Raw genomic sequence first — 18,005 nt, 5'->3', positions numbered from 1 at the left:
CACACACACACTCGTACTAACTCACACACACTCGTACTAACTCACACTCGTACTAACACACACACACTCGTACTAACTCACACACACTCGTACTAACTCACACACACTCGTACTAACTCACACACACTCGTACTAACTCACACACTCGTACTAACACACACACACTCGTACTAACTCACACACACTCGTACTAACTCACACACACTCGTACTAACTCACACACACTCGTACTAACTCACACACTCGTACTAACACACACACACTCGTACTAACACACACACACTCGTACTAACTCACACACACTCGTACTAACTCACACACACTCGTACTAACTCACACACACTCGTACTAACACACACACACTCGTACTAACTCACACACACTCGTACTAACTCACACACACTCGTACTAACACACACACACTCGTACTAACACACACACACTCGTACTAACTCACACACACTCGTACTAACTCACACACACTCGTACTAACTCACACACACTCGTACTAACTCACACACACTCGTACCAACTCACACACACTCGTACTAACTCACACACACTCGTACTAACTCACACACACTCGTACTAACACACACACACTCGTACTAACTCACACACACTCGTACTAACACACACACACTCGTACTAACACACACACACTCGTACTAACACACACACACTCGTACTAACTCACACACACTCGTACTAACACACACACACTCGTACTAACTCACACACACTCGTACTAACTCACACACACTCGTACTAACACACACACACTCGTACTAACACACACACACTCGTACTAACTCACACACACTCGTACTAACTCACACACACTCGTACTAACTCACACACACTCGTACTAACTCACACACACTCGTACTAACTCACACACACTCGTACTAACTCACACACACTCGTACTAACACACACACACTCGTACTAACTCACACACACTCGTACTAACTCACACACACTCGTACTAACACACACACACTCGTACTAACACACACACACTCGTACTAACTCACACACACTCGTACTAACTCACACACACTCGTACTAACACACACACACTCGTACTAACTCACACACACTCGTACTAACTCACACACACTCGTACTAACTCACACACACTCGGTGGATCGTAGGCAGGCCCAGCCACAGGAGTTTGATGGAACAATGTAAGTTGTCACTGACGTGCCCGTGTTTATGGGATCGTCCATAAATGACGTCACGCACCTGGGGGGGGGGGGGTGGGGTGAGACATTTGTGACGATGTGTGACGAGGGGGAGTGGGGTTTGAGAAATGTGACGTCACATCGCAATGCGCAACTTTAAATAAATATAGACACGTTTAATAAATGTTTTCTCCTACAACATCAGAGTGCAGCGCCACATTAAATACGCACTACAATGACAATAGTTCAAAGCGATTTGAAGCATGTTTTATTTTTTTGGGGGGGGGGGGCAGAGCTTTGTGACGTCATATTTGAGGGGTGGGGGGGGGGTCTGACTTTTTGTGACGCCGTGTGACGAAGGGGGGGGGGAGAGGTCAAAAATCGTCCAAAATCGCGTGACGTCATTTATGGACGGCCCCTAATTTGTGTTGTCGATTATTTGCCTTCGAAAATAAACGTGTCCGTGTCTCGCGGCACCCAGAAAGGGCATCTCGCACCCCCAGGGTCAGGGCCTCTGCGCTCGAGGGGAGGGGCTGGTGACTTGCCTCGCCCACGTGGTAAAGAAACTCACTCACCTGCGTGACGTCACAAAGGTGTGGCGCTGCTCGGCCCCGGCGGCTGCTGATTGGTTCGTGTGGCTGCTGTGGGCGGGGCCGCGGTCATGGCGGGTGGGGGAGGAGCCCGGTGGGGTGGGGGCTGGGGGCAGTGGGGAGGGGCTGGGGGGGGAGGGGCTGGGGGGAGTGGGGAGGGGCCGGTGGGAGTGGGGGGAGGGGCTGGGTGGAGTGGGAGGAGGGGCTGGGGGGGAGTGGGGGGAGGGGCCGGGGAGAGTGGGGGGAGGGGCTGGGGGGAGTAGGGGGAGGGGCCGGGGAGAGGGGACGGGGAGAGTGGGGGGAGGGGCTGGGGGGAGTAGGGGGAGGGGCTGGGGGGAGGGGACGGGGAGAGTGGGGGGAGGGGCCGGGGGGAGTGGGGGGAGGGGCCGGGGAGAGGGGACGGGGAGAGTAGGGGGAGGGGCTGGGGGGAGTGGGGGGAGGGGCCGGGGGGAGGGGCTGGGGGGAGTGGCTTGGGGGAGTAGGGGGAGGGGCCGGAGGAGTAGTGGGGGGGAGGGGCTGGGGGGAGTGGGGGGAGGGGCCGATGGGAGTGGGGGGAGGGGCCAGGGGAGTGGGGGAGTGGGGGGGAGGGGCCGGTGGGAGTAGGGGGAGGGGATGGGGGGAGGGGCTGGGGGGGATTGGTGGATGCGGGAGAGAGTAGTCAGTCACTCTGTGGTCGCCGTCGCTGCTGTCAACATCACCACCAACCATCAGCACCACCAACAACCACCACCAACAACAACCACCAGCAGCACCACCACCACCAACAACCATCAGCACCACCAACACACCACCACCAACAACAACCACCAGCACCACCAACAACCATCAGCACCACCAACATCACCAGCAAACAACCATCGTGATGGGAATACGATACTCAGAGGTATGGATGGTGATGGAGGGGACTGGCGTGATGGGAGAGGGGGTGTGGTGGGTGACGTCGCCGCGTTACCTGTGGGATCACGTGAGCTGTGTGCCATGAAGAAGGGTCATTGCCCGAAACGTCGACTTATGCTTTACCCCCCCTTCCCCCCCCCCCTTTAAGGCCGAAGTGTTATTAGCAAATGCGATGAGCTTTGGGTACGCGTGTATGTTGTGTGCGTGTTGTGTGCGTGTTATATGTATGTTGTATGTATGTTGTATGTATGTTGTATGTATGTTGTATGCGTGTTGTGTGCGTGTTGTATGTATGTTGTAAGCATGTTGTATGTATGTTGTATGCGTGTTGTATGCATGATGTATGTATGTTGTATGTATGTTGTATGTATGTTGTGTGCGTGTTGTATGTATGTTGTATGCGTGTTGTAAGCATGTTGTATGTATGTTGTATGCGTGTCGTGTGTGTGTTGTATGTATGTTGTAAGCATGTTGTATGCATGTTGTATGTTGAACTTCACTTTCGCACCGTACGTAGCCGACCGCGCCAATCGGAGGTGCGGTGACGAGGTTTTTGGTGATGGGTTCGGGTTTTACAAATCATATTCTGTGGTTTTATACACATCACGTGATAGACACACTCAGACACACAGGCGCATGCATGGCGTAGATACGTCTTCGTGTCTGTGTGTGTGGCCGGGCGTGGTACTCGCTAACAGCACTTGCCCCTACAGTCTGTGCAGGCTATACGGGGGCATCTTTCTCTTTGTATATGTGTGCAGTACTCCCCGAGGTCGACTCGGCCTTAAGTGAGTCATCCGGTGCGGTGTGTAAAGATCAGCAGTGGGGAGACAAAGGCGGCCGGGCGTGGTGCTCGCCACCCACCCATCTTTTTGTGCTGCTCGCTCGCAGCACTTGCCCCAACCGTCGATTAAGGCTACACGGGGGATCTTTGTAACTGTGTACATATATATTGAATGTATGTTTAACTTCTTTCGCACCGTACGTAGCCAACCGTGATCATTTAAATGGAATACTGTACACGCCAATAGCGGTCGCAGGCTTGGAAGGCCATTTTCCCCTGGCATACGAACGTGGAGTTTACACTACCGCTCCCCACAACACACACACACAGACACAAACACACAGACACACACACAGACAAACACACAGACACAAACACACAGACACAAACACACAGACACAAACACACAGACACAAACAGACAGACACAAACAGACAGACAGACACACACACAGACACACAGACACAAACAGACAGACACACACACAGACACAAATACACAGACAGACACAGACAGACACATACAGACACACACAGGCACACACACAGACAGACACACACAGACACAAACACACAGACACAAACACACAGACACAAACAGACACACACAGACACAAACACACACAGACACACACACAGACACAAATACACAGACAGACACAGACAGACACATACAGACACACACACAGACACACAGACAGACACACACAGACAGACACACACACAGACAAAAACACACAGACACAAACAGACACACACCGACACAAACAGACAGACAGACACACAGACACAAACAGACAGACACACACACAGACACAAACAGACACACAGACACAAACACACGCTCAGCTTATATAGCTCCAGCAGTATAAAATATGCAGACCACATGGAGTATTGGTCACATGAAGAGGCGAGGGTTAGCGTCAGGGGTAAGGGTTCGACTCGGGGTCCCCTCACCTCCGTTTAGCGACGCACGGCGCGATGTTAACTACCTCGCCTGGTATACAGGAGGTCGTGGGTTCGATCCCGACCCTGACAACGCCTGCTGCTGCTGTATATTTGGAGTTTGCGTGTCTCTCTCTCTCTCTCATCATCATCACGGTGGCTAGGAGATGTTAACTACCTCGCCTGGTATACAGGAGGTTGTGGGTTCGATCCCGACCCTGACGCCTGCTGCTGTATATTTGGAGTTTGCGTGTCTCTCTCTCTCATCGTCATCATCACGGTGGCTATGAGATGTTAACTACCTCACAGGGTATACAGGAGGTGGCGGGTTCGATCCCGACCCTGACAACGCCTGATGTATGTTTGGAGTTTGTGTGTGTCTCTCATCATTATCACGGTGGCTATGATATGCTGACTACCTCGACTGGTATGCAGGAGGTCGTGGGTTCGATCCCGACCCTGACAACGCCTGATGTATATTTGGAGTTTGCGTGTCTCTCTCTCATCATCATCATCACGGTGGCTAGGAGATGTTAACTACCTCGCCTGGTATGCAAGAGGTCGTGGGTTCGATCCCGACCCTGACAACGCCTGCTGCTGCTGTATATTTGGAGTTTGCGTCTCTCTCTCTCTCATCATCATCACGGTGGCTAGGAGATGTTAACTACCTCGCCTGGTATACAGGAGGTCGTGGGTTCGATCCCGACCCTGACGCCTGCTGCTGTATATTTGGAGTTTGCGTGTCTCTCTCTCTCATCATCACGGTGGCTAGGGAGATGTTAACTACCTCGCCTGGTATACAGGAGGTCGTGGGTTCGATCCCGACCCTGACAACGCCTGTTGCTGCTGTATATTTGGAGTTTGCGTGTCTCTCTCTCTCTCTCATCATCATCACGGTGGCTAGGAGATGTTAACTACCTCGCCTGGTATGCAGGAGGTCGTGGGTTCGATCCCGACCCTAACTACGCCTGCTGCTGCTGTATATTTGCAGTTTGCGTGTCTCTCTCTGTCTCTCTCCCCGTGGTCGCGTGGATTTTTCTCGGGGTCCTCCGGTTTTCCCTCCACATTTTAGAATCAACGTCGCGCGTTTACACTGTTTGGCTGCTGCTGCAGCACATTTCCACGTGGTGAGCCACTTTCGTTGAGCAGTCATCCATGGCCCAGGTCGCTTCTGCAAAAGAGCAACGGAACAGCTCAGCGGGCCTTATAAAATAAATAATAAAAACTCTTTGGTTCTTTCGCTAAAGTCACGTATAGGTAGAAATAAAATAACATAAATCACGACGTTTCGAACGCAACACAAGCGCCCGTCTTCAGGCGAAAATCGCGGCAGACGCGATGTCTGCCGTTTTATTTTATTTTCTACCCACGTGACTTTACCGAAAGAACCAGAGAGTGTGGATTCCTGCGGTCACGAAAGCTTCAAATCAATTTAAAAAAAATAGTTTAGTTCAAATGCTGGTGTCGTCATCTCTCTCTCTCTTCATTCAAATCTCTCCCCACCCCGCCCCCACCGGCCCCCTCTTTGTCGGCACTCTCCCTTATCGCGAGTCAACTCTGGGTACCAGCGTGAGACCCCCCCCACCCCACCACCCCATCAGATCCCACAGGCACTGGGCTACGAAGGGTAAATAACAAAAACATCGGTCTCTGTGTGAGTCTATGGGTCTCTGTGTGGTGAGTCTATGGGTCTCTGTGTGAGTCTATGGGTCTCTGTGTGGTGAGTCTATGGGTCTCTGTGTGGTGAGTCTATGGGTCTCTGTGTGAGTCTATGGGTCTCTGTGTGAGTCTATGGGTCTCTGTGTGGTGAGTCTGTGGCTCTCTGTGTGGTGAGTCTATGGGTCTCTGTGTGGTGAGTCTATGGGTCTCTGTGTGGTGAGTCTATGGGTCTCTGTGTGGTGAGTCTATGGGTCTCTGTGTGGTGAGTCTATGGGTATCTGTGTGATGAGTCTGGGTATCTGTGTGGTGAGTCTATGGCTCTCTATGTGGTGAGTCTATGGGTCTCTGTGTGATGAGTCTATGGGTCTCTGTGTGGTGAGTCTATGGGTCTCTGTGTGGTGAGTCTGGGTATCTGTGTGGTGAGTCTGGGTATCTGTGTGGTGAGTCTATGGGTCTCTGTGTGGTGAGTCTATGGGTCTCTGTGTGGTGAGTCTGGGTATCTGTGTGGTGAGTCTGTTGCTCTCTGTGTGATGAGTCTATGGGTCTCTGTGTGAGTCTATGGGTCTCTGTGTGATGAGTCTATGGGTCTCTGTGTGGTGAGTCTATGGGTCTCTGTGTGAGTCTATGGGTATCTGTGTGGTGAGTCTATGGGTCTCTGTGTGGTGAGTCTATGGGTCTCTGTGTGAGTCTATGGGTCTCTGTGTGATGAGTCTATGGGTCTCTGTGTGATGAGTCTATGGGTCTCTGTGTGGTGAGTCTGTGTCTCTCTGTGTTGTGAGTCTGTGGGTCTCTGTGTTTCCCTGTGTTGTGAGTCTGTGGCTCTCTGCGTGGTGAGTCTATGGGTCTCTATGAGTGAGTCTGTGGCTCTCTGCGTGGTGAGTTTATGGGTCTCTATGAGTGAGTCTATGGGTCTCTATGAGTGAGTCTGTGACTCTCTGCGTGGTGAGTCTATGGGTCTCTATGAGTGAGTCTGTGGCTCTTTGCGTGGTGAATCTATGGGTCTCTATGAGTGAGTCTGTGGCTCTCTGCGTGGTGAGTTTATGGGTCTCTGAGTGAGTCTATGGGTCTCTATGAGTGAGTCTGTGACTCTCTGCGTGGTGAGTCTATGGGTCTCTATGAGTGAGTCTGTGGCTCTCTGCGTGGTGAGTTTATGGGTCTCTGAGTGAGTCTATGGGTCTCTATGAGTGAGTCTGTGACTCTCTGCGTGGTGAGTCTATGGGTCTCTATGAGTGAGTCTGTGGCTCTCTGCGTGGTGAGTCTATGGGTCTCTATGAGTGAGTCTGTGGCTCTCTGCGTGATAATCGCTGTGCTTGAGCTCAGTGTCCTCAACGTGACACCGCCATTATGGACTCCCTGAGTCACCCAACCACAACCCCCCGTCATGATTTCGTCATTGGGACTCAAACTCGCTGTCAACATCTCTCCCCCCCACTCGTACCCCCCCCCCACTCGCCCCCCCCAATCGCCCCCCCCCCCCCACTCGCCCCCCCCTCGCCCCCCCCCCACTCGTCCCCCTCCCCACTCGTCCCCCCCCCTTGCCCCCCCCCCCACTCGCCCCCCCCTCTCGCCCCCCCCACTCGCCCCCCCTCTCGCCCCCCCACTCGCCCCCCCACTCGCCCCCCCTCTCGCCCCCCCACTCCGCCCTCTTGTTTCCCCAGCCTGGTGGAGTGAGGCTGTTTGTGGTGTTCGGGAAATTGCAACACAACGACGAGGGCGGACGAGACGCGGGGAAGACGCAGGGAGACACAGGGATACACTGGGAGACACGGGGAGACGCGGGGAGACACGGGGAGACGTGGGGAGACACTGGGAGACACGGGGGGACGCGGGGAGACACTGGGAGACACTGGGAGACACGGGGAGACGTGGGGAGACACTGGGAGACACTGGGAGACACGGGGAGACACTGGGAGACACGGGGGGACACGTGAATACGTGGGGAGACACTGGGAGACACGGGGAGACACGGGGAGACACTGGGAGACACGGAGAGACGTGGGGAGACGCGGGGAGACGTGGGGAGACACTGGGAGATACGGGGAGACACTGGGAGACACGGGGATACACTGGGAGACACGGGGAGACACTGGGGGACGTGGGGAGACACTGGGAGACACTGGGAGACACGGGGAGACGCGGGGAGACGCTGGGAGACACTGGGAGACGTAGGGAGACGCGGGGAGACGCGGTGAAACACGGGTAGACACATGGAGACACGGGGAGACACTGGGAGACGTGGGGAGACACTGGGAGACACGGGGGACGCGGGGAGACACGGGGAGACACTGGGAGACGCGGGGAGACACGGGGAGACGTGGGGAGATACGGGGAGACGTGAGGAGACACGTGGAGACACTGGGAGACACGGAGAGACACTGGGGGACGTGAGAAGACACGGGGAGACGCGGGGAGACACCGTGAGCCATGGGACAGGACGGGGTGTGACAGAAACAGGAGGGGAGACATGAGGGCAGTGCATCGACAAGGAAGCCCGTGCACTATTGTCACCACCGCCACCACCACGTGTCACCACCACCACGTGTCACCACCACCACGTGTCACCACCACCACGTGTCACCACCACCACGTGTCACCACCACCACGTGTCACCACCACCACGTGTCACCACCACCACGTGTCACCACCACCACGTGTCACCACCACCACGTGTCACCACCACCACGTGTCACCACCACCACGTGTCACCACCACCACGTGTCACCACCACCACACGTGAGATATTGTATTTAGACTACAGTCTTCTCTTCTCCGGTGTCTCCACTGCTCTCTCACCTCCCCCAACCACACGTCACACGAGGCCGCCAGATTCCTCGCGACGTGGCTGACCTAGATTGTGGATGCCACTGTCACCCAGCTCTCCCTGTCATTACAGAGCACGCGCGTCTCTCTCTCCCCTCTCCACCACTCCCCCAGCTCTCCCTGTCATTACAGAGCGTGTGTGCCTTTCTCTGGCAGTGGTGGTGTTGGCAGTGGTGATGGTGGTGTTGGCGGTGTTGGTGTTGGCAGTGGTGGCAGTGGTGGTGTTGGCGGTGTTGGTGTTGGCAGTGGTGGTGTTGGTGGTGTTGGCAGTGGTGGTGTTGGTGGTGTTGGCAGTGGTGGTGTTGGTGGTGGTGTTGGTGGTGGTAGTGGTGTTGGTGGTGTTGGCAGTGGCGGTGGTGGTGTTGGCAGTGGTGGTGGTGTTGGCAGTGGTGGTGGTGGTGTTGGCAGTGGTGGTGGCAGTGGTGGTGTTGGCAATGGTGTTGGCAGTGGTAGTGGTGTTGGTGTTGGTGGTAGTGGTGGTGGCGTTGGTGGTGTTGGCAATGGTGTTGGCGGTGGTGGTAGTGGTGGTGGTGGTGTTGGCAGTGGTGGTGTTGGCAGTGGTGATGAGGCTACACGGGGGATCTTTGTCTTTGTGTGTACGTGTGTGTGTGTACGTGTGTGTGTGTACGTGTGTGTGTGTACGTGTGTGTGTGTACGTGTGTGTGTTTGCGGTAGTGGGGAGCGGTAGTGTAGCGGTTAGCGCGCTGCGCCACGAACCCGGCGACACGGGTTCGATTCCCGCTCACGGCCAACACCAGTGACGATTATCTGAACCGGTCCTGGGCCTCCCCTAGGTCGACTCAGCCTCAAATGAGTACCCAGTGCGGTGTGTAAACATCGCCGCTAGGGAGACAAAGGCGGTCGGGCGTGGTGCTGGCCACCCACCCCCTCGTGTACCGTTCTGGCCTTCATAGGTGCTCGCTAACAGCACTTGCCCCTACAGTCTGTTAAGGCTATACGGGGGATCTTTGTCTTTATCTTTGTGTTTGCGGTAATGCAGCCGTTAGGTCGCTGTAAACTGGCGCCAGCTCACCGGGAGGTGGGCGACACCTGTACAGCCACAGACGTGGAGCGGTGGGCACCCGGCTGGGATTACTCACCCGGGGACCCCTTTTAACAACAACAATCTACCACCAATGTTACAAGATTGTTATTGTGAAGAGGTGGACGGGGTCAGGGTTGTGGAGGAGGTGACCCCTGTGACCCCGTGAGCCCACACTGGAGCCGCGACGGCCTCCGATCAGTGGCGTCGTCCCTGCCGTGGCGGATGGACAAGGCACATTGACGTCACAACACCATTGCAATGCACGGCCTTGTGACGACATTGTAGGGGGTGATCATTCACTGGTCAACAACGACAACAAAAAAATTCTGGCCTGGACTTTTGCAGCTGTTTTAGACTAATTTCAGTGCCGATTCCAAATCTGATCTCAGATTTGCTCTATCACATCTCTTTTTTATGCTATCGGCATACCCCATTTTCATTGATTTTACCCGAAATTAACTCTGTCACTTATGATTGCAAGTTGTTGCGAGTCAGTGACTGCTTTAGTGTTAAAATATGGTGCTGAATTTTTATGATAGTGTGTTTATAATATAATTTTATGTAGATATCCACATTTATTTAATATTTTTATTCTGCAGTTTTTATTGAAAATGCTATATTTGATATCTCAAAACCTGATGTGATAGACAAAAACTGATGCCAGATTTGGAATCAGCACCCCAAAATGGCCTAATGACGATGATGCTGCCTATGACCACGCCGCCAATGATGATGATGATGGCGATAATGTGAATCATCGCGAAACGCTTGCACATCCGCCGTGGCAAATCTCTCCGCGGACTCACCAGGGGCACACGTGCACCCCAAGGCGGGGTTCCCTTCCGTCTGGTTCATCCACATTCCGACCCGTCTTTGTATCTCCCGTTTCCAGTGCCAGCGAAACAGGCACAAGCACATACCACCACCCCCCCCACTATCTCTGGCTCTCTCCATCAACGGCGCATCGCACACATCGTGGTTGGCCATGGGGGGTTTAAGACCACGCAGGAATGCATCGACTCGCGTCAACTATTCAAGGTACGGAGAGGTGCAGGCACAGCCCCTGCAAGTGCCTTCCTCGAGGCCACTGCTAGCCGCAGGTGTGCACCACCGGGAGGGAGCTGTGGTGTCGTGTCGTTTGGCCTACTCTTCCACACTCCCCAGGGCAGAGACGAGAGCCACGCTTTACCCCGCCGCACGCGACTTGCCGATCGCAGGCGATTCATTTAGTCGGCGAGATGTTAACTACCTCGCCTGGTCTACAGGAGGTCGTGGGTTCGATCCTAACCCTGACACCTGCTGCGTGTCTCTCTCTCATCATCATCACGGTGGCTAGGAGATGTTAACTACCTCACCTGGTATACAGGAAGTCGTGGGTTCGATCCTAACCCTGACACCTGCTGCGTGTCTCTCTCATCATCATCACGGTGGCTAGGAGATGTTAACTACATCGCCTGGTGTACCGGACGTCGTGGGTTCGATCCCGACCCTGACGCCTGCTGCTGTATATTTGGAGTTTGCGTGTCTCGCTCTCTCATCATCATCATCACCATGGTGGCTAGGAGATGTTAACTACCTCGCCTGGTCTACAGGAGGTCGTGGGTTCGATCCCGACCATGACGCCTGCTGTATATTTGGACTTTGCGTGTCTCTCTCTCTCTCCGTGGCCGCGTGGATTTCTCCTCTGGCTCCTCTGATGTATTTTATTTAGTAATCGACGTCACGCCTTTCGAGTATTTGGCTGCTATGAATGTGCACGCGATGACGGTGAGCCCACTCCGCTCAGCTATTGTCTGTGATAAGCCAGGTCGCCTCTGAAAAAGAACTACGTTGCAGATCAGCGGGGCCTCAACAAAACACGTTAAATTAACGCTGCTACTGCTTTTGCTGCTGTTGCAATGAGCCTCCCTGCGTAGGTAATTGCGCCATCATGCCCCATGGCTCCCCATCCATCCATCCGTGCGTGCGTGATGGGACAGTGTGCGGAGAGTTCCCGCCGTACCCTTTCAACGTCGTAAATCTTCCTTGATGATGACGATGTTTCCGATGGCGATGGTGATGTTGACGATGTTGACGATGACGATGATGGTAATGGTGATGTTGATGGTGGTAACGTTGATGTTGTAGCCGCTGTGCGAGGCGGCCTACAACGGCGACGAGCTGCTCGTCTCGTGGCTGCTGGACCAGTGATGTCGATGTTGACGATGTTGATGACGACGTTGATGGTAATGGTGATGTTGACGATGATGTTGATGTTGACGATGTTGATGGTGATGTTGACGATGACGATGATGATGTTGATGATGATGTTGATGGTAACGTCGATGTAGTAGCCGCTGTACGAGGCAGCCTACAAGGGCAACGCTCTGCTCGTGTCGTGGCTGCTAGACCAGTGATGTTGATGTTGACGGTGATGTTGATGATGATGTTGATGGTGATGTTGATGATGATGTTGATGGTAATGTTGATGGTGATGATGTTGATGTTGTAGCCGCTGTGCGAGGCCGCCTACAAGGGCGACGAGCTGCTCGTGTCGTGGCTGCTGGACCGCGACCCCTCGCGGATCGACGGCCGCGACCCCAACGGCGACTCGTCGCTGCTGGCCGCGTGCCGCGGGGGCCACCCCCCCGTCGCGCGCCTCCTGCTCAAGCGCGGCGGGGACATCGGAGCCACCACCAAGGTAGCGTCGTCCTCATCACCGTCGTCGTCACCGTCGTCACCGTCGTCGTCGTCATCATCACCGTGGTCGTCACCGTCGTCGTCATCGTCGTCGTCACCATCGTCGTCATCACCGTCGTCATCACCGTCGTCATCATCATCGTCGTCGTCACCGTCGTCGTCATCGCCGTCGTCATCGCCGTCATCATCATCGTCGTCATCACCGTCGTCATCACCGTCGTCATCATCGTCGTCGTCGTCACCGTCGTCGTCATCACCGTCGTCATCACCATCGTCAACATCGTCGTCAACATCATCGTCAACATCGTCGCCATCTTCAACATCATCGTCATTATTACCATCATCGTCAACATCGTTGTCAACATCATCACCATCATCGTCAACATCATCGTCAACATCGTCGCCATCTTCAACATCATCATCAACATCACCGTCGTCAACATCATCATCATCATCATCGTCAACATTGTCGCCATCTTCAACATCATCGTCAACATCATCATCACGTCAACATTGTCGCCATCTTCAACATCACTGTCATCATCACCATCGTCAACATCACCGTCATCATCACCATCGTCAACATCACCATCATCGTCAACATCACCATCATCGTCAACATCGTCGCCATCTTCAACATCTCGTTATAAAGCTTTCGTGACTGCAGGGATTCATCTTCTTGGTTCTTTCGGTAAAGTCACGTAGAAGGGAAGTAATACAATAATAAAAATAAAACATTTACTTCCCTTCTACGTAACTTTACCGAAAGAACCAAGAAGATCTTCAACATCATCGTCAACATCATCGTCAACATCGTCGCCATCTTCAACATCATCATCATCATCATCGTCAACATTGTCGCCATCTTCAACATCATCGTCAACATCATCACCATCATCGTCAACATCGTCGCCATCTTCAACATCATCGTCAACATCACCATCGTCAACATCATCATCACCATCATCGTCTACATTGTCGCCATCTCCAACATCATCGTCATCGCCACCATTGTCAACATCATCATCACCATCATCGTCAACATCGCCACTATTGTCAACATCATCGTCATCGTCACCATCGTCAACATCATCGTCAACATTGCCACCATTGTCAACATCGTCATCGTCACCATCGTCACCATCGTCAACATCGTCATCATCATCACCATCACCATCATTGTCATCATCGTCATCATCGTCATCACCATCGCCATCATCATTGTCATCATCGTCATCATCGTCATCACCATTGTCATCATCACCAGCATCTTCATCATCTACATCGCCACCATCATCATTATCTACATCGACACCATCATCACAATCGTCATCATTAACCTCTACATCGACACCATCATCATCACCTCCATCATCACCATCAACCTCTACATTGACATCATTATCACCATCACGATCTTCATCATCTACACAATCATCACCATCATCATCTCTCTCATTGTGGGGAGCGGTGGCCTAGCGGTTAGCACGCCGCGCTATTAATCTGGCGACCCGAGTTCGATTCCCGCTCACGGCCAACACCCAGTGACGATTATCTGAACCGATCCTGAGCCTCCCCTAGGTCGACTCAGCCTCAACTGAGTACCCGGTGCGGGGTGTGTAAGGCGGCCGGGCTTGGCGCAGGCCACCCACCCCTTCGCCCGCTGCTGCTCGCTAGCAGCACTTGCCCCAGCACTCCGTGGAGGCTACACGGGGCGCCTTTGCTGTCTGTGCGTGGTGCAGAGTGGCCGCTCGTGTCTCCACGTGGCGGTGAGGCGGAGATTCTCGTGGCTGGACGCGCTGCTCATCGTACTGCTCATGCCTGTGCTCATCGGCTACTGGATCATGGTGACGACCCCCGCTGGGACACCCCCTGGGACACCCCCTGGGACACCCCCTGGGACCCCTACAAGACTCCATTGGGACCCCCACTGGGCTCCCATATCACCCCCATGGAGACCTCCCCGTGGGATTCTCTATGGGACCATTATATAGGACCCTGTGGGATCCCAATGGGATATGTATGGGACTCCTATGGGATCTCTACAGGGCCATTTCGGACCGCTATGGAACTCCTGTGGGACACTCTATGGGACCCCAATGAGACCTCTAATGGGATAATTGTGGGACACCTATGGGATACCTATGGGATCCCTTTGAGACCCCGGGCAATGGGTGAGCGAGAGGGTGAGCGAGTGGGTGAGTGAGTGGGTGAGTGAGCGAGTGGTGAGTGAGTGAGTGGGTGAGCAAGTGGGTGAGTGAGTGGCCAGCGAGTGGGTGAGCGAGTGGGCGAGCGAGTGAGCGAGTGGGTGAACGAGTGGGTGAGCGAGGGGTGAGCGAGAGGGTGAGCGAGTGGGTGAGCGAGTGGGCGAGCGGGTGGGTGAGTGAGTGGGCGAGCGAGTGGGTGAGCGAGCGGGGTGAGCGAGTGGTGAGCGCTGCGTCTCCGTGGTGAGTAGGTGCAGAAGCGCCGCTTCAACGAGGATCTCGTGAAGCTGCTCCTGGAGGCCGGAAGTGACGTCAACGCAGTGGACAAAGTGAGCGCTCACCACTCCTCACCACTCCTCACTCACCACTCCTCACTCACCACTCCTCACTCACCACTCCTCACCACCCCTCGACTCACTACTTCCCCGCCCCTCCGATTGGCACGGTACGGCTACGTACGGCGCGAAAGACGTTCAACGTACATACTCCTCACGATGTAAAGCTCTCGTGACTGCAGGGATTCATCTTCTTGGTTCTTTCGGTAAAGTCACGTAGAAGGGAAATACGACTACTTACTCACCACTCTCACCACCCCTCCCACCTCCCCTCTCCTCCCTTAACTCCTCCTCCCCGCCCCCCTCCCCCCCTTCCTCCCCCTCCCGCCCTCCCCTCCCCCCCTCCCCCCGCCCCCCGGTAGAGTGGCAACACGGCGCTGCACTACGCCTGCTCGCTGCACAACCACGGAGTGGGGAAACTGCTGCTCACGGCCAACGCCAGCGTCTCCATCCAGAACAAGGTGGCACCACCGCCATCATCGTCATCACCAACATCGTCATCACCACCGCCAACGTCGTCATCATCACCGCCAACATCGTCATCACCACCGCTATCACCACCATCATCTCTCACCATCACTGTCACCACCGCCATCACCAGCATCATCTCTCACCATCACCACCACTATCATCATCACCACCACCACCATCATCTCTCACCATCACCACCATCACCACCACCATCATCACCACCACCATCATCACCACCACCATCATATCTGAGCATCACTGCCGCCACCATCATCATCACCACCGCCATCATTAGCATCACCACCATCATCGTCATCACCACCATCATCACCACCATCGTCACCACCACCACCATCATCACCACCACCACCATCGTCACTACCACCATCATCCTCACCACCACCATCACCAGCATCACCACCATCATCATCACCACCACCATCATATCTGAGCATCACTGCCGCCACCATCATCATCACCACCGCCATCATTAGCATCACCACCATCATCGTCATCACCACCATCATCACCACCATCATCACCACCATCGTCACCACCACCACCATCATCACCACCACCACCATCGTCACCACCACCATCATCCTCACCACCACCATCACCAGCATCACCATCACCAGCATCACCACCACCACTTACACGACATTGAAGGCGACGCACGGCCTCAGCCACTGGTCGTGGCCCCACGCCGACAGCGCCGTCACGCCGCTTCTCCGTGCCCCCCCCACCCCCCACCCCCCCCCCGCCCCCCCCCACCCCCCCCCGCGTGCAGGAGGGCCTCACCGCGGTCGACCTGGCGGCCGCCGGCAACTTCTCCAAGCTGCTGCCGCTGCTGCGTCAGCACCAGGAGCGGCGGCGCACCGAGGAGCTGGCGGCCAGCGCCGTGCGCGCCGGCCTGCGCGCTCGGAGCGCCTCCTCCTCCACCTCCTCCTCCACCTCGTCGCTCCACCACGACGGCGATGACGAGGAGGGGGCCGAGCGGAGGCGGGACGAGTGAGGGGTGGAGGAGAGGTGGACCGTGCCAGGGGGTGCGGTCACGTGGGGGGGGTGTGGGGGGGTGTGGTCACGTGGGGGGGGGGGGGGGGGGGGGGGGGGGGGTGCGGTCACGTGGGGGGGGGGGGGGGTGGTCACGTGGGGGGGGGGGTGCGGTCACGTGGGGGGGGGGGGGGCACACGTAACGCGCTGGGGGTGATTGGGGTTCTAGGCTGAAATTCTCGCCGCGGAATTCGCCGTCGCTAGCCTGGGGCGACAAGACTGTAACAGCAACTTTAAAGGTCTCCGCTAATTATATTTGTAGCAGGTCAGGGTCCAGCTGGGCTGTAGTTGCTCTTTTTCAGAAGCGCAATCACAAACGATAGCTCCAACCCAAGTGGGCTCATCATCATCAACATCATCATCATCAACATCATCATCATCGTCGTCGTCGTCGTCGTCATCATCATCATCGTGTGGACATATCAGCCAAACACTCGAGACGCGCGACGTCGATTCTAAATGTGGAGGGGAGAAACCGGAGGACCCGGAGGAAAATCCACGCGACCACAGGGAGAGAGACAGAGAGACACGCAAACTCCAAATATACAGCAGCAGGCGTCAGGGTCGGGGATCGAACCCACGACCTCCTGCACACCAGGCGAGGTAGTGAACATCTAGCCAGCGTAGACTGGGCCATGTCACCGAGTAGCCACAGCCACGGCACGCTATCGTGGACGTAGCGTGCCGGGTGTGGTAATCTCCTTGCTGGGTGTCGCGAGGTGGACGTGGCGACTAGGAGCAGGGCGCGGGCTCGCAGCAAGAGGGAAGGTTGATGGTGCACGTGGCGTGCCGGTAAGCACAGACCCCCGTAGAGGCCACAGGACACCGGGGGACGGATTGCGTGAAGCCACGACCCCCGGGCCCGAACGGCGATGACTTGCGGCCTTGGCCACAGCCACCGAGACACCCCGAGCAGCTATCGCAGACGATAAGACATCGTGACACAGTGTGAAATGAGCAGCTCTCAAATTTTTTTTTATGATAAATAAATAAATAGACCTTCATCGCCACCTCGGTTGGCGCTGTTCGGTAACGAAAGCGGACTCCGACGGAATCACCAATCTTGCTGATATTAGCCAATCAAATGAAAGCAGGGCGTGTCACATCATAACTCGATCCATCGCTCGATTGGCAATCACTCGGACACAGGCGATTAACCCGCAAGATCGCGATTAACCCGGTGTTTGTTTTAATGTTTGCTTATTGTGGATGGACTGAGCGGGAATCGATACAATCCCATCTTGCTTAACGATCCACAGTGACCGCATATGGGCCAATCTCTCGTCGGGTGTACGATTTGATCGCGTCACAGCGCCACGTATTTTCCTTGTGCCCGA

General features: G+C 55.0%; 1 protein-coding gene across 1 annotated transcript; it reads left to right on the top strand.

Moving 5' to 3' along the window:
- Window positions 1-2,399: 2,399 nt before the first annotated feature.
- LOC144948353 (ankyrin repeat domain-containing protein 22-like) lies at window positions 2,400-16,630 on the top strand. Its single transcript, XM_078877781.1, has 6 exons — window positions 2,400-2,660; window positions 12,418-12,606; window positions 14,348-14,452; window positions 15,061-15,138; window positions 15,507-15,605; window positions 16,406-16,630. Exons 1-6 carry the CDS (start codon window positions 2,640-2,642, stop codon window positions 16,628-16,630), a joined length of 717 nt encoding a protein of 238 aa, XP_078733907.1. The 5' UTR covers window positions 2,400-2,639.
- Window positions 16,631-18,005: the final 1,375 nt, after the last annotated feature.

Source organism: Lampetra fluviatilis, chromosome 49 (genome assembly GCF_964198595.1).
Source record: "Lampetra fluviatilis chromosome 49, kcLamFluv1.1, whole genome shotgun sequence".
NCBI lineage: Eukaryota > Metazoa > Chordata > Hyperoartia > Petromyzontiformes > Petromyzontidae > Lampetra > Lampetra fluviatilis.
This window is presented reverse-complemented; position numbering and strand designations above follow the sequence as displayed.